The sequence below is a fragment of the Centrocercus urophasianus genome, unplaced genomic scaffold, assembly GCF_019232065.1.
Source record: "Centrocercus urophasianus isolate 14NV4802_14NV808 unplaced genomic scaffold, USGS_Curo_1.0 seq_14, whole genome shotgun sequence".
NCBI classification, from domain to species: Eukaryota; Metazoa; Chordata; class Aves; order Galliformes; family Phasianidae; genus Centrocercus; species Centrocercus urophasianus.
Window position 1 is genome coordinate 47,315,909 of NW_024884586.1, and position 24,040 is coordinate 47,339,948.

The 24,040-nt window shown below is 45.5% G+C and overlaps 1 protein-coding gene across 1 annotated transcript in view; it reads right to left on the reverse strand.

Annotated features, from left to right (window-relative positions):
* Positions 1-20,622, reverse strand: part of PRKCH (protein kinase C eta) — a 106,838-nt gene extending 86,216 nt beyond the window's left edge. Inside the window, exon 1 of the mRNA XM_042814505.1 lies at positions 20,184-20,622. Coding sequence (XP_042670439.1) covers positions 20,184-20,543 — 360 coding nt within the window. The 5' untranslated portion in view covers positions 20,544-20,622. The remainder of the gene's footprint in view (positions 1-20,183) is intronic.
* Between the last annotated feature and the right edge of the window lie 3,418 nt (positions 20,623-24,040).

Genomic DNA, 24,040 nt, shown 5'->3' on the forward strand with positions numbered 1-24,040 from the left:
CTGGAGGATTTTGGCAAGTGAGCTGGAAATGAGCAGGTAAGGAGTGATGAGCTCAGCTACGGTTTCATGGCCGCCTCATTGTGAAACACAGCACTGGCAGCCAGGCCCAGCGCAGGAGCACGGAGGACTTCTGTCAGTAGTTCAAACTGCTCACAGCAGCCCGTGCCCAAACTTGCTCAGATTGCTCAGCTCCGTGTGACTTCAAAAGGAGCTGGGAGAGATCTAGTTCCCACAGGAGGGGCCCAGTCAATCATCTCACACACCTTCCCTCCTGAAGATGTTAGTGTCATTCCTGACAGCAGGGCAGGTGTTATTAATCCCCTGTGTGTAAAAATCAGACCCTAGTTTAGGCGCAAACAAGGGAAGAGATGCAGAGAGACCAAAACAGGACTCCTTAATCATATGCCTCCGCATGTATTAAAAAAAAAACAACTAGTCGTGCGTGATTCATCAATGGCAGAGAGGTTTGGAAAACAATTTCAGAAGGAGGCAACGTATCAACACCCAGTTGAAGCATCCGCTGAACTCGAAGAGCAGGTATAGTCACAGCCTCGCAATGAGCTCAGCCTGCCTCCCAAACCCTGCCTGTGGACTGGAAGAGCTGAGGCTGGCTGGTGCCTGCAGGTCTCCACAAAGCAGAGCTGTGAAGGTGGAAGTCAGCAAACTTCTGCGGTGAAAAGACATTGGCAGCAGTGAACATCAGCTCCTGTAAGATTTCTCCTTTTAACTCCCCTCCGCTGCACACATAATCCTGATCTGAACCACGCAGAAATCATTGGGAATCCTTTTATTGTCTTTGAATCTGACACAGACAAAAACTGCATTTACCCTGGAGCCCAGAGCATCCTTTCTCCCATTGCTGCTCCGTCCTTTCTTCCCCACAGGCACAATTAGTAAGCCTCCTAGAAGTACAGCCCATGTCAGGGCTGACGTGGCTTCACAAGCAGAACAAGCCAGACACTTGCAGTGAATAAAGCAAATATAAAAGCTACCTGGGGAGTTAATTAGCTTAATTAAACAAGTAGCTATACCTTTTCACTTCCTACATCATTTTTACATTTAATTAACAGAACTGCATATATAATCACTCATTTGCAGAGGCAATTCCCAAGGCTCTGTTCAGTCTGGAAGAATCTGGGTTAGTCTAAAGCTGGTTTTTCACATGCCTCTAGTTACTTCTTTTCTTTTTTCTTGCTCAAGTTCCTAACAGGTCATGCTTATGGAATGCCAGTTCCTTCTATATTTTAAAAGCATAGCACCTCCACCTGAGCATGCCTTTGTCAGGTCAAGTCATAACTTTCTCACCCAAACACGTTTGGATTCATCAGTCCCTCCTGGACATTTGAAGCCTGATAGATGCCTGTTTATCAAGTGAAGCACATCAGAAAAAAATCTCCAGAATTCTCTCATTGAAAGAGGATTTTGCATTTCCACACCACGAGCAGATTAAGGTGCTTTTTCCTACAAATGTACGATATGCATTAGTTAGGATTCAAATCAGCATGCCTAAAAAGCCAACTGTGCCAACTGTCATCTTCATCCTGCCAAGGCTGGCAGGCATTTACAGCAATCATCTCTGCCCAGGGCAGATGGGGACATCCCTGAGACTCACTGCAGGCTTACTGCATGGGAGACCCTAGGTGATGTCATTTGGGTCAAGGCAGAGATCCCAGCTCTCATCTCACCTGAGATGTGAATCAGGCTGAGAAGCACTGGGATTCTGTCTGGCCACCAGAAAGCCTCAAACCTCTACATCCTTCAGTGTCAGCAGACATCCAAGCTTCAATAGGGAAAAGAAACCCTTCCAATGACTCTTGCTGCGTGTTTAACTCTGAAAGTAAACCCACAAATGGGTGGAAAGTTAGTCTCCCTCCTGACTCCTACAACCAGTTCTTCCAGCTGTTACTGTAACGTTGTCATTCTAATTTTTTGTTCCAGGACAACTGTTTAAAATATTACTTTTGTTTTCAACCAGGCTGCATAATTATAAGCTGCATGACGGCCACAACCAACCATGCATAACTAACCACTCTTAGCTAATCCTAGACTCTTTAATCAATTTTAGCCTGGTTTCACTCCAGTGACTCCCCACCTCAAAAGATTTGCTCAGAACAGTAAAGGCTGCAGCAAGACTTACCCTTTCCCATGAAAATTCCTGCCAAGAAAACCTGTTCTACAACACTGAAGTTTCTCAAAGAAAGTACTGTCCCCAACAATACCATTTCCTATCAAAAATCTGTTCCCTCAGAAATTTAAGCCGAACTCGAGGCAAAATTCAAGGAAAGTCACAAGTGCACTGATGTCCATTATAGAGAAGGTTTCTCACCCACAAATCCACGACAAGCATGAGGATAGAAACCTCTAGGACAGTAGGTGGGCTGGGAAGACAACACAGAAGATGAGCAGACCCTAAAAGTGAGGGTGCATTTCCGAGGGTACAGCGCAGCCCACGAGTGGGACAGCCCTGCAAATCTAACCTCAAGCAGCTCCCACCTCGAAGGCTTTGCTGTTAACTCAGTGGGGCACCTCTCACAGCAGGCCTGCAGGCTGGGGGAGGAAGGTAGCCTGACTTCTGAGCTGTCAGCAGGTTTTGCAGCCCAAGCTGTGGTGACTGTGATGTCCTGAAATCTTCAGGGCATAGCTGAGCAAAGGCAAGCAGCTACCCGCCCTACATGGCCCCACAGGACACCTCCGTGCCACCTGCCCTGCTGCTCCACATGGCATACATCACGATAAGCCCCACGAAACAAAAATCATGTGGGCAAGACGTATTTTGCCTTTCCTTGTCACACATGTGTACCAGCAGAGGCCTACCTCTTCTACACAAAGCACTAAACATAGAACTTGCATGATGGTACCCATTACTGGATTCTGCATGTCCTCCCATCCCTGGATTCTCCTCTGGACCATCACAGCCTTCCTCCTGCAGCTATTTTGTTGGGATTTTCAGGGAGTTGGTGTTTTCCCCAACCATTTCATTTCCTAAAAAGAAGATACTAACAACAGTGCTGGACCACTAACTCAAAGGACAGCAACACAAGGCTTTGTTTTCAGCCATTTGGACACTTGGTCCCTGGGATGTGCCCACAGAAGCGTATTGGCCTTGTACATGCAATGTAGCTGCCTGCAACCAACCACAGGTAAAACAGGCTGAGAGTGGGACAAGGTCTTGGATCTTGAAAGAACTTAGGATCTTTGGAAAATAAAAATAAAAAACACCCAAAAAAATGACAAATCACACACACACACACACACACACACACACACACACACACACACACACACAAAACCTTCCCTCTGATTCAATGGGGAGTAACAAGTTCATGAACCTCAACAGACATATGTTTAGCAAAGGAATCAGAATTATTACCAAGAAGACAAAAATCAATAGTGGGACAACAGCTGCTGTGCCACTGTTTAGCTGAGACACTGTTTAGCTATACAGTGCTCTGGACACATTAGTTGCAAAAGGATGACAATGAGAACTCAAGTCTTAGATCTCTTGTTAGACATCCATTGCAGAAAGATATTACTGTCTATCACAAGGCCCTGGAGATGATCAACAAACACATTTTTCACCATCTTTATTAACGCAGTATAACTTGGCAGAAAAACGAGGAAGTTGTGCCAATTTTGCTGCTCATAGGGATAAAGAAATAAGTCAGCGATGGCTGCCAAGCAGGCATGTTGGTGGCACTTCCGTTTGGAAGCTGTCCAAGGGCTGCAGCAATGCGTTTCCTCAAAATAAACACAACACTGCTGAGCTTATCACTGACAGAATGTCCCTCGATGAGGAGACGACAGGTCAATGCAAGGCTGTGCACCCATGAACCAGCCAGCACGCAGCACTGGGGAGAACCAGAACAGGCACTGGATGGAAACAGAGGGACAAAAACAAACAAACCAAAAAAAACCCTAGGCTCTTGCTCTTGAGAAGACTTCCAAGGTTCAGCATTCACCTGCAATTTTAATTAAGCTTATTAACAAATCTAAGCAGGCTTATGAATCATTTGTGGTGCTACATAAAGCAGCAAAGTATGCATTGTGGCTTGAAGTTCTCTATCAAGGTATTCTTGTTGGCCGCCTGAGGATTGCCAAGCATACAGCTATGGCAGTAAAGCACTGTGTAAGGTCAGGGAAATCCATCTGATTGCACAACGGAGTACAGGGCCCTCAACATTCCGTGAATTAATCCAATCCAAGGCACTGTGGACAACTAAGAACAGCAGCAACACTAAGAGCCCACCTGCAGTTGTCTTCCTAGGGACTTGCTCAATTACACGCTTATTTTACTCTCCTTACTTGGTGCCAGAAAATATTTTCATGTTCTTCACATGTTTTACTGAATAATACTGAATTTCTGAATTTCTTGAAACTGTTCTCCATCAGGCATGTCACTATTTCTACAGCACATTCCCACTGTACGTGGCTCACTTTGGTGCACTGCTGCTTTCCAATTTTCGCCCATATGCAGCAGCTTCGTTTTAAAACTAGGCCACAGCTGATGAGATTGTGAACTGCTTCTGCAAGAGCCTCACCTCTGAAGAGCCAAGCCCATCTTTTCAATAGCAATCAAAACATTAAGTCATACTGATATATGAAAAAGGCAACCTACAGGAAAAGCCCATCATGCTTGATCACTACTAATGCGTGATATAAAATTGAGAAAGGAAAAAAAAAAAAAAAGGATCTCAGAGTGTGATTAGATAAATATCTAGCTGTCTACAGCTTGAATGCAGGAAGCTGGGGTTCCACAGTACAGAGATTCAAACGTAAACTGAAAAAAAAAATCTGCAAAGGTCTTGATGTGCAGGTGTTTGGCCCTTTCCTCATTTAGATATCAAATGTTTTGGAAAAGATTTGTACTTAGTGGAAAGCCTTGTCATAACCCACACTCCACAGTTGGGTTTCTTTTCATTTACTGAAAGCAGGGCCAACAGTTCTGTTCTGACCTTCACTCACTGATCTCAGCTCCACCTCCAGAGTTGCTGAAACACCACACTGGCAACAGCAAAAACCCAGATATGGCCACAGTGCCTGCTTTCGCATAGGGGAGCTCCCTGCTTCTGCATCCCTCTGTCAGGCAAAGTGAGGCCCAAGAGGTCATCTGAACTCTCCACCTCTGCACCCAAAGATCTCAACAGCCCTTGAGGTGCCAGGGGAAACATTACGCTGTCAATGTCACAGATGGAAAGCGATGTATGCGGGTGGCATGAGCGCAGCTAGAAACTGTGCTTGTGGTTTTCAAAAGTCTCTCCTAGCATGCTGCACAGGAGGCTCTCTGACCTGCAAAACCACAGGGCTCCAGAGTACCCATGAAAGCAGCACGTACCTGACTTCAGAGGGGCAGACATCAAGAGCCAACTTACTGCTCTTTTAGTGCAAGAGAATCGGCCCTTCTTCACCAGAATCCATCAATCTGTGACTACAAAACCTTGCTCTAAGTGCGTTACTGGGGGAAAAACAAGAACCCTACACCACAAACGAAAAAGCACCCCGTCAGCATCACAGTGAATTAAGTTGCATACAAAATCCACTTCTCAGCACTATTTCTAAAAAAAGTATGGTTTCAAACAACACCTCTCAGAGGCACGCCAGTCTTTAGAACCAAAGATCCCACGATAGATGTCCCATTTAAAGCTTTAACTGTATTACTAATCTTCAGTGAGGATACGAATAGGAGAGATTAACTACAGCAACTTTTGAAAACTGGATCCTAGCGTGGGCTGTGACACCACAGAGAAGGACACCTATGCTCTGACCATTCTTTCCATATTTTGAATTCATTTTTCCCCCCTCACCTGGCAGTTTCTTAGCACTGAAGCAATTATAGACTAACTTTTATATCCAGCCAGCATTAATCCACCACAACTCCTTTCACGTTCCTCGCTGCAAGATTATTAGCAACATGATTTGAGACAGAAGGAATGAAAACAAGCTATCAAAGTGTGGTGTCATATAGGAGAGAAGCTACTTGAGCCACAGGGAAAGATGGATGAGAAGGTTAAAAGCATTTTAAACTGCACACTAATTCCTCTCCCATTCCCAGCCATGGCCCATTGTATTGTCTAACATCTGCTTGGTACAAAACATCCCAGAACATCATGTATAAGCAGCAGCAACTTTTAGCCACTTAACCAATCAGATATTTCTGAAGGTACAAAAAGGAGTGCCAAGGCATGCACTCCCCCAGCATTCCTGAAGGTATGATGCTCACTCGTGGTGACCAGATGTTGCTGCTCGTGTCTGCACTCTAATCCCATGAGGTTCAGTGATGAGAGTCATCACCAAGCCTTCATGCAGCATGAAGAATGTTGGTTAGGATCCAGAATGCAGCTGACAACACCCAGAAAAGATATGCCATTGCCAACATTTGCTTTGCCAAGTTAGCTCATGCCTGTTTGTATAGAGGTTTCTCTTTGCAGGCTTGATTTTCTGTTTTAGTGGGATTTTTTTTCTTTGGGGGGGGGAGGGAACAAAAAAATATATTTCTGCACAGCGGCAGCTAAGAAAAGAGTGCATAGATGAGGTTCCTGATATGGAAGGACCAGCTTGTGTTCATACATAAAGCATTAGGAAAAAAAAAACCAACAGTCATGAAAATCCTGAGGCCAAACACAGCAATAAGAGACAGACTGTCCAAGACCAGGCAATTTTTAGCCCCATCACATCTATGATTACAGTTTTCCTCTTCTCCCTCATGGGAGAGGTGATCTCACCATGCACTTGTGACCATACAGTCATAGCTGTGACTCCAGCAAGCGAGTCAAGACGGGAAGGAGCTGAAGAGCAGCAGCCTCCAGCCTTCCTGAGGCTTGCTCAGTGGGTGACAAGGTGCCGTATCACTGTGGGAAATGCTGACCCAGCCATCTGCCTCCATCTGAAGGAGGATGCGCTTCTGTGTTTCGCGTGTGACTGCAGGCTGACAGGCAGCACGTTACCATCTAACAGCAGCACGCTGCCATGTATTTCCCTTTTTTAATATTTCTTTTTCTCTTCCCAAAGCATGGTTTCAAGATGAGGAAGCATTTCTCAATACGACCAAGATGCACTTTAGATTAAAGGAGATTAAGAGAGGAGCAGGGAAGGGAAACCCAGAAAGGGTCTGCAGAGGAAAAGGTCAGAACGTGGCTTGAGGAGTCAATCAAAATGACAAATTAATGTTGACCGCATTCCCATCTGAAGCTCAACATCACCTGGATTTAATGATGTCTGCACAGCTACAGACAGATGTTGTCTCTCCAAACAGTTTCTGCTGGGGAGCATTGCAAGACAAAGCACGTGGCAAACCTAGCTAAGCAAAGAACAGCACAGGCTGTTAGGAGACCATCCTACTTAGAACAATCACCGTCATATTCCCTCCTTAATATTTTGTTCCTTTGTAACAGAAGGCCTGGCATTTTATCTGTGCCACAGGTGATCCACATGCTTTGTATTACAAATGCACGTGCTTTTAACATCAGCCTGCTAGATAATACATTTAAAAGTATAAATCCCTCTCTGGAGAAAAGCATTTCCCCACCTGAGTGGCACAGCTGATACAGACCTCATGCTCCTCTTCCCACTGACAGAAAGCCCCTGCTGAGGGGGAACACCCTACCTTAATTCCCAAAGTAAAATCATATTCATTCCAGGAAAAGCCACATCAATTTTAGTCTTACAGCCTTAACCAGACAGCTTTCACCAGCTGAGAACAGAAATCCCCCAGACAGCATTTATATTCTTTCAAAACAAAATCAAATAACTTCCTTTCTTTAAGGTTTACTAAGCTCTAAAGTCAAGAAGCCAAACAGTTCCTCTTGTCTTTACAAGCAGCGTGTCTGGTAAAAACCCTGGGAGGAAAGAAAACTAAAGATATAGTCCTTCTAATGACTGCCATACAGCCAATGAAGTGAACCATTACAAATAAAATTCTCTAAAAAAGGGAATAGCTGATGCTATTCATACACAGTATCAAAGAGCCATAGATGAGATGACAGAAGCAAAGAGTTCGATCCTTAGTGGGGAAATCCTTAACGAGCTGAACTGGAGCTACTCACTGGACCTTTGCCAAAGCTGCACAGTCACTTTCAGCTTTTTATAAACCTGAAGATTCTCCTCGCAGTTGAGCAGCACTCGAGCGGCTTCTGGGACATTGCCATGCACAGTAATACAACACACCAGAGTGGTTTCAGGTAAGGAGATACAAAGTCTGAACATGCGATGACCCACTGGAAAATGTGTAGTGAAAGGTGGAAAGATCTGGTGCTCTTCAAACACCTACACATCCTGACTGCGGCTTCGAAGCGGCCACAACACTGTCTATTGTAGAGCACTGTTCCTGTGGAAACAGTTGATAAACAGACTTTAAGGAAAGAGGTAAAAATAAGTACAATAGGAGATTTTGTCAACTATCTATTTACTGGAGATCTATATGCAGATGTATACGTACATGTAGATAGAGAGGTATAAGCAAAATGGTCCTGCTCTTATTGTTGACAGTCAATGACATTATCAGGCACAGATGCAGACTATTTTAGAGCAGCTGAAGTAATAAAAAGAAAACACAAACTTCTCTGCAAATAGAATTTCACACGTCCGTAACTTCTAATAAAAGGGGGCTGCTTCGGCCAGTCTAGGAATTGAACCACAAAACTTAGGGTGAGAAAACGTTGAGGATCTTTTCCGTGGTCAACAAGATTCTTTTACAGTCTTTCAGAATTAGAGCACGGGGCATCAGGGGATAAAACCAGGAAGTCGCAGTGTTTGCTCACCTTATCGTCCAAAACAGGAACAAGAGCTCCCAAAGTCTTAGGAAAAACCAGAACTGATATTGCTTAAAGAGTGAGTACTGCATACCCAACTCTGAAGCAACTCTCTCTGGAGTAAGCTTTTTTATATATAGAAATAAATCCACTGACCTTGTATTAAACACAAAAGCCCTTTCTCAATGCAAAGGGAAATGACAAACTTAGACGGACGCACCAGACACCTCCTGAGATCACTTCCACAAAAGCTAAAACATGCAACAACTTGAATGATCTTTCCTTCTTTTGGAAGAACGCTGCCCAATACCCTGCAGTTTAATTCTTGACAACAGAGTAATTCTAACTCTAAGGTTCTTCTAACAATTCTGAAGTTCTAAAGTTCTTAACTCCAGAGTTAACCCATCAAGGCAGTGACTAGATAGACAACAACCAGGCAAAGGGATTTCTCCTAGATAGACACAGGGCTAAGTGAGAACTGAAATGAGTATGTGCCTCTCAGCACACACATACATATACAGGCACTTCTACACCACGAGCATCAACGCCCTGCACTTCTGCAGGGGTGCAGCAGCCGGCCATTTTGAACCAATAAATAATTAACCAAGCTGTTCAGTAGACACTAAAAGGGAAAAGTCATTTTGGTATCAACGAGAGATTACAGTCCCAACCCCCCCTTTTCCTCCGGACGTCAGCACCCTGCTGCACAGGCAGCAGAATGGACTCTGCTTTCACGTCTCCAAAACCACAGCTCACAGCCCACTGCATCAGCTCACCCTGCTTTTGGTAGACGCCTTCTTCACCACACAGGGCTGTGAAGTTGGGTGGGTGACAAGCAGCAACGTGAGCACAAAGTGCTCCACTTCTCCTGAGGCACAAGAGGACAAAACCCCACTGGGTACCCTCTTACACCTGCCCTATACAAGCTGCCAGAGCTCTCAAGGCACAGCCCTGCTGGAAAAGGGGCTCTATCACGACTGAATGCAAAACTCATTCCTAGTCTGGGTGATTTTGCAAGCTTTCACCCAGATGAGAAGGGTTTCATCACTAGTTAGTGTGTGAACATGTTTTGCCTCCAAGGGGCTGAAAGCCTCTCTATATGTGCAACATAGCCTGCATTGTAGATGTTTTATTCCTGAGCCTGACAGACTCTTCAGAATTAGTTTGCTCTCTGTTTCAACACTATCACTGCAAGACTGCAACTGTCCCTGAGGATACAGACATTAGAAACAGCACGTAACAATAAACACAGGGGTCCCACCGTCCTTCAGGTAAAGCTGGAGACCTTGGCCACAACCTCCACAGATATAGGACTTCCAAAACAAACCACATTGTTTTTTGCAGCCACTCTGTCCACTTCCTTTTTCCATATTACACCTTCTTGCTTCCAAATGGAAAGAACAGGCTGGCTAGCACGGCTCCGCAACACAAGCAAGAGAACATAGCACTGCTGGGCTCACAGCACAACTGCAAAGCAACAGCTTGCAAAGGAAGGTGAAGTATGTTTCTTCACAGAATCAAGAAGATGGGAGAGAACTTTCTGTTACCTTTATTGGCAAGACAGGCTAAATGTTCCTTTATGTAATTACTGGAAAACGTGGTCAGAATGAGTTATTCTGGTTAAGTACTGATGGGCTATATTCAGGGGAGTGGATGGCTTATCTTAGGTGGGTTTCTAAACAGTTTTGCTCCAAGCCAAGAACAATACAAGCTTGTTGCTCATATTGTTATTGTTGCTACTAAACCACCACCGCAATTACATCTCACTATTTTAAGAAGACTTAATAAAACAGCATTTTTCATAGGGCAGATTTGTGAGCTGCCACATCACGAATTCCCTCCACAAACGAGAGGCTGAAAATTTTAAGGAAGGAAATCTGTTGGAAATGAGCCTAAAACCAGTGACCAATAAGTCACCCCTCTCACAAGCCCGTCCTGGGAACTACTGTTCCCAAGAACATGCAAAGCTCCTAAATTCTGATTCTTATTGTTATCTGCTTACTTTATAACAAAGAACTGACTTTAGCAGTCAATCCTGAAAAATGATGATAGTCAGCAGTGCTTCTAGAGAGCGCTGCTGGAAGGTGGCTGATGACCCCACGCATTTGACCCCTCTACATTTTGTCCTAGATAAAACCTACAGCATGTTCTAACTTAGTCGCTTTGATAGAAACCCTTCCATATATCAGGACCATGCAGGGGCATCTTCCTTGCATGATTACTTTTGGTTTCAAGCTTAGCAGCAAGCTGCCTTGCAGAATAAATTCTCAATGAATTTATTAATGTTAGATGCCTCAGACTGTGAATGACCTGGATAATAAAGTCATGGCACAGAAGCCAATTTTTTCCTCTATCTCAGAGCTCCATGAACACATTGTGCTCAGTAAATAATGTATAACCAGCCATCATAAATCTTTGTTGCATATAGAAAGGAAAGTATGCCCAGTTCTCCCAACTGTGTTGGTGCAGAGCAGGCAGCATAGTTCCATCAATGCTATTGGGAATCACTGATGTAAACCTGGCAAGCAAAAGCAGAGCAGAACACTGGGCTTTTGTTTACTGAAATCCCACAGAAGATGCAGACAAACTTTTCATAAAGTAACACTTTGCAACTAACGAGAAAGGAGGAAGATGGCTTTCATGTAGTAATACGTAATTTAGAATAGATGCCTGAAAGAAATGAGATACAGAGAAGAGATTAGTGTGACGGTCTGTAGCCCCATTTCTAGCCTTCCCTCAACATACGAAAGATCATAGAATCAAAGAGTGGCTTGGGTTGGAAGGGAGCTCCAGCCCCCTGCCACATGCAGGGCCACCAACCTCCATATCTAAAACTAGACCAGGCCGCCTAGGGTCCCATCCAACCTGGCCTTGAACACCTTCAGAGATGTTTTGCTGTCTCCTCTCCAGATTTAAAGCACTTAAATCTAATGAAAATCAAAGGAGATGAGCTACAGGAAAGCATTCAGTGAATCATTTCCCAGACTGCACTACTTAGATCAGCACACTTTTCTCCTCAGTCCTGGGCAAAATCTGGACAAGCTGTATAGTCTTGTTTGCAAAGGGAAATAAATGCAGTACAAATTGGAAATTCAAACAGGATGAGCTAGTCCTTTACCAGTTGTTCTTGATCTAGGAGGCCATCCTTATTCTGAATCAACTCAATGCAGAACTGAATATATTTAATATTGGCTAGTCTGGATGGAGAGAAGTACTATGGAGATTAAATCACATGTACAAAAGCTGACTTTTATACTACCAAAGACTGCAGATTGTTGCAACTGTTCTGTCAGGTAAAAGCTCTTAGGAGTGCAGCCACCCCATGTTCATTTTCACAGACCTAGTAAACCTGTCACCTACCTTCCTGTCCAGGCTGCAGAGCCAGCCAGCTTCAGAGATCTGCCACAATCCCAAATGATCCTTCTGACAGTGTCTTTCTCTCTCTTTAACACCTACAGCACTCAGCACAGCTATGACTGGTTCTTAGAATCTACTGAAAGACTGCAAATATTTTCTCTCCAAAAGCAATAAAGAAAGATTTGCAAACTAAGCCTCCTTTCGGTGCTTTAAGAGGTGTAAGACACAAAAGAAAATGGAGATGTATTATATGAACAGTTAAATTTACAAGTGATTTCTTGCTTACATGGCAGGATAAAATTCAATTTACTCATGAGAGAAACACAAAGTGCAATACTAGGTCAGAATGGAGACTAACGACAAACCAACAAGAAAACAAAGAAGCAAAGGGAAAACAGAAACCACAGAACAGGCCAGAGAGAGGGCTAAAAATCAGAAGTGCCACAGGAAGGGATGAGCTGCAATTTCAGACGAAATCAGACCGGCTGGCAGTCAAAATCCTGCCCTTGAAGATGGCCGATGCTAAACACAGAAGAGAAAGGCAGGAAAAGCAGTGTTCAGCATGGAACTATCATCTCAAATCTCTAAACTCTTGGATGCACGCTGTCAGGTTATCTGTCAGTACAATTCTTACTATTAGCTGTGATGTTCTGCAATAGAACAGATACATGTCCTGGTGTTCACATCCTCTTCCTTGCTAGCCTGCATCAGAGAGGTTACAGGGCTCTGCTGATCCGCTAAGTGATTTTGCACTGCACATCATTTTATCTTAAATAAATGAATAAATAAAAAGGCACCACAGATATGCAGCACTTGTGTCCGGTATGGACATATTTTCCTCCCCTTCCTTCCTTTGACAGAAATACACGTATTGCAAGAAATTAAAAATAAATAAAAGGTCAAATGATTTCCACTGAGGCCTATGCCAGCATTGTCTTGCTAGTTAAAATAAAAATAAAATAAAAATTAAATCTCTCTCCCACCTCACAAACTGCTGCCAGTTACCACCACCCAACTTCTGCCTCTGTACCAGCACTCCTTCTCCTATCTGCTCAATGGAAGGAAACCTCCCGCAGAGCTGCCTCCCTACAGCTGACTCAAACACAGCTACCTAATGAAACTCCATACTTAGGAAACTTAGTTGCTCTACGCCAAGAAAAAGGTTTTATGTAGTGTCATCTCCAGGTTCACACTCCCCTCCCTTCTGCCAACATTTTTTTTGTGTTGGCAAAGCAGGTGGGGAGCTATACCTGTGTGCTTGCACTCTGGCACGAGCTGCATCAGCCCGAAGGGCAGGTCCACACAGTGCAAAGGCACGCAGAAATGATTTGCACCCAGTGTCAGGGGAGGTTAGCAGAAAAGCCAAACTCTTGTCGCAAACATTTGGCCCTGCACTGGGGCTCACAGACTTCTAGCTGGTCTTCATCTGTTTATAAGGCTGTCCTCAGAGACACAACCTGTTTGCCACTGAGATCTGGCACACACACACTGCACAGACCAGGCAGTGGTCAGCACGAGGTTTGCAGACCTCTGGGCAGCCTGAAGGTCAGGCGGGCCTCTGCTTAATGCCACTAGCCTAGAGCAGCAAGGGCACCCAAAGCCTCACAAGGGCAATGCAAAAGCCATTTTTCACATCACCTTGGGCCCAGCACCGACTCTCAGACTTTAACGCAACTAAACTTGGCTTTTACCTGTTCACAGACTTGTGTAATCACTGAATCACTGAGGTTGGAAAAGACCTCCAAGATCCCCCAGCCCAACCCACCCCCACCATGGCCACTGCCCAAGTGCCACATCTCCATGGTTCCTGAGCACTTCCAGGGACGGTGATGCCCCCTGAGCAGCTGTGCCAGCTCACTGCACTGCCTTTAGAGATAGCACAGGATGGTTTTCTTTGCAATTGACTCCACTGAATGATCAGAACATTTCATGACGTCAAAGAATAACAAAAAAAAAAAAAAAAAAAAAAGGCACTGCAGAAATTTATGTCGTTTGTCTGGCTAACTCTAAGTGGCTGAGCAACATTAATTGGATGCTTCAGGAGGCACTTTGTTTTGGATGTGCATTTGCTATCTCTGATATAATTAGAAAACAAGCCTTTCCCTCATAATCAGACATGGCTCCTGGTACCAACCGAGCGCAGTGTCTTAGGAGAAGAACAAATACTGATGGGCTGCAGGGCGACTGCCTTCAGGACACCAAGCCAGGTATTCCCCAGGGCTCCAGTCTGCTTCACTACAGCCACACAGACAGCACAGGGGTGGAATAAGCAAACAAAATAAAAATTGCTCACTGTCTCCAGAAGAAATGAAGCCTACAGTATGGTTTGACATATATTAACTGCATGCCTCAATAGGGTGAGATGTTGCAGGCAAGAAGGTGTGATGCCTCACAGGATCCTTTACAAAAGCGGCCAGCAACAATTCTGCTCGTCTTCCCCCCAACCACATTGTTACATAAGAGGTCCCTGACTTCTTGATTGTATTAGCAAAGCACAATAGCTACAATCATCATAAAACATCAAAGGAATTTTTAAAAGCTGCAAAGGAAGGGCGGCAGTCTTACTCAGTTCAGTAAGGGACATACTTTCATATTGAATTACACTGTAAACCTGTAGACTTTTTAACCTCATTTCAATAGCTTGAACAGCCCCCTTGACAATATCATCTGTGGAAGGTTACTGCCTACAAGGTCAAAATGGCTAGAAACCAAGTCATTACCCAGAAAATACTCAAAACAGAAAGCCTTGGATGGCCTGGATGAAACATTTTAAGAAAAAAGACCTGTGGTAAAAGCTAAAAATAAAAAGAAAGCAAAGAGGCTGAGCTCCCCCCACCAGTGCAAGCAGCGGGGGCCACGCAGAACACAGCTGGGCCAGAAGCTTCCTGTGGTGCTCAGAGTGCTGTGCTGCAGTCTCAGCCTTGCTTCTCCGCCTCTGCAAGTGGCCCTGCACCCACCCCATCACTAGCAAGGGCTCCAGTAAACAGCTCCAGAAAGCCTTGGGTGATAGGAAGGCATGAGCTCCCAGCCAAGCAGTACAGGGCAGGAAGGCAGGCTCCTCCCTGGTGCTCCCAGAACCCTTCCCAACTCCAGCCATGGCAGCAACAGGCACCTGGCTGAACAGAGGAGAGAACTTAGTGTCCTGCTGCATCCAACACAATTCAGGGCATGAATGCCAGTCCCACAGACGCAAGCTGGCATCTTAGTGACTCCCATCACTGGAAAATGGATTTTCTCATGGTTTGACCAAACCATTCCAGCCTCAGACTTCCTTAAGTGGAAAGAAACAAAACAAATGAAAAAAAAAATTCTCAAGCAAAATGACTTTATTCTCCAAGGATGCTCACAGCTGTCAGACAGGCCTTTCCCTAGGAAAGACCTTGTCAATGAGAGAAATAAAGGAGTAGCTCTTCTCAATCTCTGATGCTGAAACAGAGCAGCAAGCATGCAGCCCATCACAATGCAATCAGCTTTGCTCTCTCTCTCACCTGCCATGCTCAGCAAAGCTGATCACAACACAAGCCAGGATTATATAACCACCTAACAAATAGCAACCTTTTTTCTTTATATTTTGCAACTTTTGTTTCAGGCTGCACGGTATGTTCAGGTAGCCCAGTGCACTGGACTGGTGTTTTGAGGAGTTTGTCCATACACACAGAGCACAACTATCTGCCAAAAGAAAGAGACAGAGATGAAATCCGGATAGCTTTCAAGAACTACCTTCTTGAGATGGGCTGTTCCCATTCAACAGCGTAACTGCCTATCAGAAATAACAATTACAGATAAAACTTAAGACTTAACACAAAAAGGGGACTGGAGCTTACTTTACTCAAGCCTATTTTGCTATTTATGTGCAGCACAACTGTCAGAGATCTCCACTGTGTGCATGGAAATGGGAAATCACACAAACGAAATGCTGCTGCTCTTTGTACTTGTGGATGGAGAAACCATTATGCCAGCTCTGCAAGATGCTCTCCATCCCACAGATGAGCACAGGCTGACACAGACAGGTAAGCAGCACAATCCTCTTTCTGAACTCAGACAGCCTCATTTGACATTCTGCTCAGCAGCTGCATTGTTCTCACAGATCTCCATTTCAGTCAAGCCCTCTGAAAATTCAGAGTCCATGTACATCACAAAATGCTCTGTCAGGGTCTATAAAATACTTTGGCTTCCTGATGCCAGTTTTGTCCACCTGGAGAATACTGCAGCAAAGTGGGAGCTGGAAATCACAGGAAAGGTTCAGCCGGAGGAGTTTGGGTTAAGCAATGGATGGGGATTATTTGTTTTAATCTCTTCCTGCAAACAAATCTAGTTGCTCTCACACGAGCACATGGGAACAAACTCATCAGGAAGTCGCAATTGGCTCATTAATCTAATAGTCCATCTGTTATCTAATTTCCTTCAGTATACTGTGATAATTTGCTGTTTCAAGATTGAGTCACAGAAGGTTTAATTTTAACTCCCTGTTCGAGTGCTAGAAATTACAGATCTACCCACAGACCAACCATTTCTACAGTCATAATTAAATAATTCCCAATGCCATTCAATATCTTTTGTAAATAGTGTCTCTCCAAGCTCAAAAACGAGTTCAGCTACTACATAAACCTCATAGGAGTAACTCTGCATATTGTAAACCTCTCTTTCAATTACAACTCAGTACTACAAATGATCTGTTATCTCACTGACGTTTCCTACACTGTACTTGGAGACAGTTAAAAGAGGAGAAATTCCCTTCTAAAGGAGTAAAAAAATCTCATTACACACAAAATTAAATAAATGCTTGAAAAAGAGAGAAAGAAAAAAAACCTCCTGCTGTAAATCATGACTTCACCTCTTACAGACAGTAACCAGCTGGATTCTCTACTACTTTGCACCTGGCGGGGTCATGTGCACCTGTGTAAAATGCTACCATTCAGGTTTGCACCATTTCACACCCATTCATCCACAGGAAAACGCCTACCTAAAAGAAGAGTACAGGGGAATCGGCCGCTGGTTTCAGTGCATCAAAGCCTGCTCAAGGAAGGATGGCATTTGGCTGGCAATAGTCATAAAAACATCTGTCATCTGACCAGTAAATGTAAAATAACAAGAAAGGGACAGCAGGGTCTTGAAGCTAATAAGCTCTTACAGAATTGATTAGTGTGAAGTTTGTCTACTGCATTTGACAACACGAAAATTAAAATACATATATTCTGTGGTAATTTGTTTAATAGAACAACTTCAGAAAACAATCCAAACAGTGAGAAGAAAAAGGCAGTATATAAACAGCGTCCAGAACATGGATTTTAATTCAAAGTATGACCACGGTACCCCATCCAGCACTGAGGGATGACTCAAGCATTACCCAGGAGACGATTCATGCCCATTCACTGACTCATCTGCATAAATAGTTGGGGTGATAATTGCAGTGATGTACCTGCAAGTCACCAGGGAAGCACCAAGGCTTACACATTCCTCCTGCTTCTCTCTGACACTTCCTATAGCTCTAACAAAGAGGTGGTGACAAACGCCATAACCAATCACTTATTTTCCCTACAGAATAAAACCCACAGTGATTAACAGAAGAACAGGAACATGAGGGCTGAAATCAAACTCAGGCAGTATGTGAACTGGAGGACTATCCCAGGTAGCCTCCAGCTGCCTCCTGCTCCCCTCTCCATTTCTCCAGCTGCCCTGAACTGCGTGGCTGTATCAAAGCAAGTGCATTTGGTGTTCATCAATATATCCTTGTCCTTGCAACTTCTCTGAAAAGTGAACATAAGCACTGCATTTCAAGTCAAAACAGAAAAAACACAAAAACAACAAACATTCCTTTCTTCCCTCCCAGATTTCCTATATTAACAATCCAAACTTCTTACCAACTCTGCTCTGCCTTCTGTTCCCTATCAGGATACCTGAAGATTCCGGGATGCTCTATCCCCCAGGGTATTCCTTATCACTGTTTCTCAATCATTTTGTATTGATGGACTACATAACTTTAGGGGGAAAAAAAAAAAATCTAACTGCTATCACAGTGATTTTTATGTGCATCTAAATACAAGCCAGGTTAAATTCTGACCAGTTTTCCCCTCACTTCATTTCTCTCCTTCCTTGCCTGTATCAGCATACATGCTTTTGTTTAGGGGTTGGAAGAAGAGCAGTATGAGCAATTTCAGTGTGCAGATGTTGCAAATCATCATAGAACCTCTGTGGTGCCTTTCCTCATGCCAGCAGCTCATGGACCTTGTACTCGCACAGAGCAGCACTTCCTATCCTTCAGGCTGCACAAAACCCAGTGACAGCCTTGCTGGATTTATCAAGACATATTAAATTATCAGGGCAAGACAATGTTCCCACTGTCATCATGCAGTCCTGTCTGCACGCTATACAAGAAGCTAACAGAGCACATCAATAGGGATGGGAGGAGAAAGGGACAGAAGACAAACACTTGCTCACCCTGCCCACTAAATCCACCCTAGTTGTACTTTTTTAGACGCTGACTGGAAGGACAGAAGCAGCTCTTCATCTCTGTCTGTGTGCCCAGATAAATCACAGACTGATGTAAACTGACGTTTAACACACTGACTTCCCACCCCACTGTACCTCTCAATGCAGGAGTTCACAGGACACGCACCCATCCAACTTTTCCCCTCCCCAGACACCATATGAGAACTTGAAACTGCTTGGCTGGATATATAGTGTGCCCATCCTAAAAAGCAGCATCTATGGAACACGTGGCTGAAAAGAAGCAGTGGACCTCCAGATATGCATGCATCTACATCACAGGCAATGTTACCACAGGTGTTTTGGTAGTGTAAATAAGGCCACCACCCCACAACAGGGTGCTCAAACTCACCACACTCAGGACTCAGAACACCTAGGAGCTAAGGGCTCTCTCAACAGCAGATAGGAAACACTCCCAACAAATCAAACAGGAAGAAAACCCTCAAAACCACAACCTTACATCCCGAGTGCTGCCCTTGCTCAGTCCCACAGGCTGTCCATACATAACCCTGTTTTATCACAAGTCAAAGGGACACTTTCTCTCCACTGGCACAACCTGGGAAACTCAGTGTGCACACACTGGGCTAACCCCAAAGAACGTGATACCCAAAAATACCAACAAACAGCACCAATATAGGTCTATTAAGTGCTCTTGCAAATGGTCTGTATTTCCCTGTAGCCACCCCAGAGATGGAGCCTCACACCTTAGCCACAGGCAGCAGCTGAGAACTGAAAGCACCAGCACTGTCCCAGCCATACCGTGCAGATACCTATCAGCTCTCTGCTGTCAGTTCTTCCTCCCTGTCTGATTTTATTGTAGTGGTTACCTGACCACGTGAGCTGAGCTTCCTGGTCTCTCAGTGCTAATACCTGTACTAACTTTAGCAATTCTGAGTGTTTTTTTCTGCACACTCTCCACCCAGAAAGAAGATATATATTTATTTTAAACTTAAGACTTATGAGCAAACTATGGTTTGAATCAATACATTCATTTCCTCCTGCTCTAACGTGCAAGAAACGAAGGCATAACTTTAGAGCCTGTCCTACCCCTCTCACTCACCATTATGACTAAAACATAACTGAGTTCTCTGGGCTGGATATAAGCGATGTGGAAATAACCTAAAATTAACCTTAAGTGAAACCGTGTTCAAGCAGTGCAGCAACGCACATAGCATATGCAGGACAGGTCCTGCTGTTCTGCTAAAAAGACACACAGCAAGCAATTGTGCAAGGTGTAGATCTCAGTACAAATACATCCACCCGAGCATGCATACTTCCATGCCCCTGTGCGCTCAGCAATGAGGGAAGGAAGGCACGCAAGCCTGTGAGTGCAGGTGTACTTTGCTGCTACGTGCAAGGCTCCTCAAGAGACTGCACAGCACTCAGCTGCAAGGCTGAGCCTTCACGCTATGACAGCGGTCCCCAAACGCATCAGCTTTCAGCTGTCACCACGTACCCCCTTCAGTCCAGCACCAACGCGAGGAGATGCACGACGGCACACCTGCACGCACACCACACCGCGTGCGTCTGCAGCACAGGCGTGCAAGGACAAGCCCCGTTCTGCCTCCATTCATTCGCAAGAGCCCAGCTACTCACCCAGCCCTCGAAGCTGTCGCTGGGGCCCGCCGAGCGCAGGAGGTCCTGGAAGTGCAAGGTGCAGTTGGCCACGAAGTCATCATAGCCTATGGGGGTGTCGTGGAAAACGGACAGCTCGATCTGATGGCCGTCGGTCACCGTGGCGGAGAACTCCTCGTTGTACGTGGGCTTGTTGGTCTTCTGCTTGGTGCTGGTCTGCCCGACGCGCACCTGATCCACGCTGACCGTCACGTAGGGGTCCAGCAGCTGGTAGCCCTTACGGAACAACGAGTGGCGGAGGGACCAGCGGGTGGGCTGCAGCCCCACAGCCTCGCCGATCCGCACCTTCAGGTACCCGTTGAACTTCATGGCTCCGGACATGGCCACCCCCCGGGGGCGCCCAGGAATCCGGAGGACAAGCGGAGCCGCGTCTCGTCCCGTCCCACTTCGCCTGCTCAGGGGGCCGGGCGGCAGCGGAGCAGCTTCCCCCGGGCCATGCCGCGAGCCCGCAGCCCCCGCCCCGCGCACCGCCCACCTCCCGCGGCTGCGGGTGGCCGCTCCGCCCGGCGCGGGGCTCCGCTCGGCTCTGCTCGGCGCGGACACCTGGAGTGTGGGACTGCGGCTGGAGGGGAGGAGCCGGCAGCCCGAGACGGGAGGGCGGGCCCGGGGTGGGAGGGTAAATTCTTCACCGTGAGGGCGGTGAGGCGCTGGAAGGGGTTGCTTAGAGAGCTGTGGGTGCTTCATCACTAGAGGTGCCCAAGGCCATGGATGGGGCCCTGGGCAGCCTGAGCTGGGGCAGCCAGCCTACGGCAGGGGCTGGAAGTAGGTATCTTTAAGGTCCCGTCCACACAAAACTGTCCTAAGATTCTATGAAATACTTGCATTTAAGAAGGAAAACACATATAGCAAATACAAAGAAATGTTTCTTCTGCTAATGCGAAGTTTACAGTTACAACCCGTCTTTTGGAATTAGCTGCGTGTGATTAACATTTTTGGCACTCTGTGTGCAGGGGTGTTTTGGGGTGGATTTCTTTCTGGTTTCTGCATGCAGTTAATGAAAGTCAGAATTAAATACACTTAATTACGTTCCAAATTTCAGAGCGTGAAGCAGGTTGGGAAACTGCAATATCCTTCCTTCCTCTGCTACTGCACAGCCCAGCCCACCTGCACGATGCTATGAGCAGCATGTGTGGTCACACAACGGTCCCACCTGGCTAAGAATACAAAGCATGGCAATGACCATCCTGCTGGGTCCCACAAGGGTCGTGAACCTCAGGCACTAAATAGACATGGGGGCAACTCTGCAGTGCCCTCAGCTGGGATTTTGCTGAAGGAGATGTGGACCTGTTGGAGCACATCCAGAGGAGGATGACAGAAATGCTTCAAGGGATGGAATACCTGCCTTTGAGGACAGGCTGAGTGAGATGGGGCTGTGCAGCCTGGAGAAGAGGAAGTTCCAGGGAGAGCTGAGAGCAACCCTTCAGTAATTAACATGGGGCTGTAAGAAAGAAGGGAACAGACTTTTTAGCAGGGGCTGTTTTGATAGGACCAGGGAAATGATTTCAGACTAAAAGAAGGAAAACATTATTTTATGGTAAGAGTGGTGCAGCGCTGGCACAAGTTGCACAGAGAGATGGTGGTTGTCCCATCCCTGCAGACACCCTAGGTCAGGCTGGATGGGGCTCTGAGCACCTGATGGAGCTGTGGGTGTCCTTGCTCATTGCAAGGGGGTTGGACCAGATGGCCTTCAAAGGTGCCTTCCAACTCAACTGTGATTCTATGATTCTATGAACTGCTTTCCTCCCTTCCCATTGCTCTGACTCCTCCTGGCTGCCCTTAGCCCAGCAAGCTCTTTTCCTGTAACTTAACTCCTTCCTCACGGCCACTCTGTGCAACTAAAGCTGCACAACTGCGAAGATAACATTCTTCCCCTTCTACCTTCTCATTATTGCTCCTCTCCCATCTTCCTGCTGTCTTCTATATGCATTTCTTTTCATTTTTATTTTCTTTTACAGTTCCAGACTATTGCTCTCCTCTCAGCTCTTCACCTTTCACATTCTGTGCGAATGATGGTTTCCCACCCTGTTTTTTCCTTGCCCTTTTCTCCTTCCAGACATCTCATATTTCAGAGGAGACTCCCGTCTCCCTCCTCGGGACAAAGCAGGTGGAACAGGTTCAGTCATGGGATCATTTCTCACATGGAGGCAACAGTTCTGCCGGGAACACTTGTAGATCCTTAAAATCAGACTTCAGACATGTGTCTTTGTGAGGCTTTTAAGTTCCATGATCTATGGCGATTAGCTGAAGATAAGAAGCGTTAAGAATTCTTGAGCTTGGTTGTGTCTAACATAGAAATTGCCAAACTGATGATATCCAGACACTGCATGGCCCAGGAGCTTGCTGTCAGCAGAGGCTGACAGGTGTTCAGTTTCTTGGTATTCGCTGCTACTCTTCTTTCATGACACCATAAAATACAAAGGCTCCTCATTTACCTTCTCAAGAGCATCACTGTTTGTCATTTTGCACTTTCATCTCCCCTATCTTTCTGAGCCAAGATCTGTCTCTTGGAATCCATGAGTCTGGATAGATCCTGTTCTGAGCTGAATGATCAAACCTGAGTTCTTATAGAACTCAGTAATAGCTGCAGACAGAATCTAAAGACAGAACTTTAAAGTACACCTAAAGTACAGCCTGAACTTCCACAGGATGAAGCTGAAGATCTTACGAAGGCTGAAGCACCTACTTCCTGAGCTCCAGACCATCAAATCACGTGTTTACTGTCACAGCCAGGGAGAAGACTAAAATCTGCTAGATAAATGTTCTGTGCTGTTTCCTTTGCTTAATCACATCAGCTGAAGTTTTCTGTGCACTGCAGTTTAATATATAATAGATGTAGGAAATGGAACATAACTTTTGCTGTAGAGTTGTGTGTTGAATTCTCATGTGATAACATGATTCCTGGAGCTGGATCTTTAAAAAAAAAGAAAAAAGAAAAAAGAAAGAAAAGAAAAAGAAAAAACTGTGAAACTTATGGAAAAAAAGAGGTGAACTGTAGTGATATGTTGTCCCAATTAGCAGCAGTACCTGTTGCCATCCAGTTTTCCATTGGAGGAAAAATAAATCCTGTGCAATCCTATGATGTGGACCTAATTAATTTTGTTTATCCACTTGAGCCAGGCTGGAACAGATCATCTCAAACATCATCTGAACCCACCCCTGCTCTGAATCCCAAGCCAAAGCCCAAATGCCTGGTTCTCAAAAAGAACTGGCCAGTGACAGGAGGGCAGAGCATGCCCTGCCTGCTCTCCAGACATCCAAGCAGCAGAAAAACATCCACAGTTCAGTATTTTCTTCCAAGAATCCCAACGCTTGTGCACACAGTGACCCTGCAAGGCTGAATGCAGCAGCACCATCTGGTGATGGCCGCACTGAACCTCCGCGCACAGCTCTCAGTGCCAGGCAGGAGATGAGGTGTCTGCAGAAGCATGAATTCCCTCCTCATCCCTGGCAGGAGCTCGGAAAACTGGCTCCAGGCAGGGCAAGTGGATTCATTTTGTGCCCTATAAGTGTGCAGGGAGGCTGAGCCCTTCCTGGCTCTTCCTGCCCAGCTGCGTGGTTTCCTGAGCGGTCGGATGATGACACATAGTCATTCCCAAAAAGGGCTGTGAAGAGTGCACGGATGTCCTGGTGCTGTGCCCGAGCAGCAGGATGGCAGGCAGCATGCAATAACAGCACACGCAGAATAAAGCACAAGCTGAGTAATGGGCAGACGACGGAATAAACAAACAGGGAATGGGCACACTTAGTAAACTTTTACCACTCCAGAAGATTTTAGAGCAGTAGTGGAAAACCCCTTGGGGAAAAACAAAACAAAACAA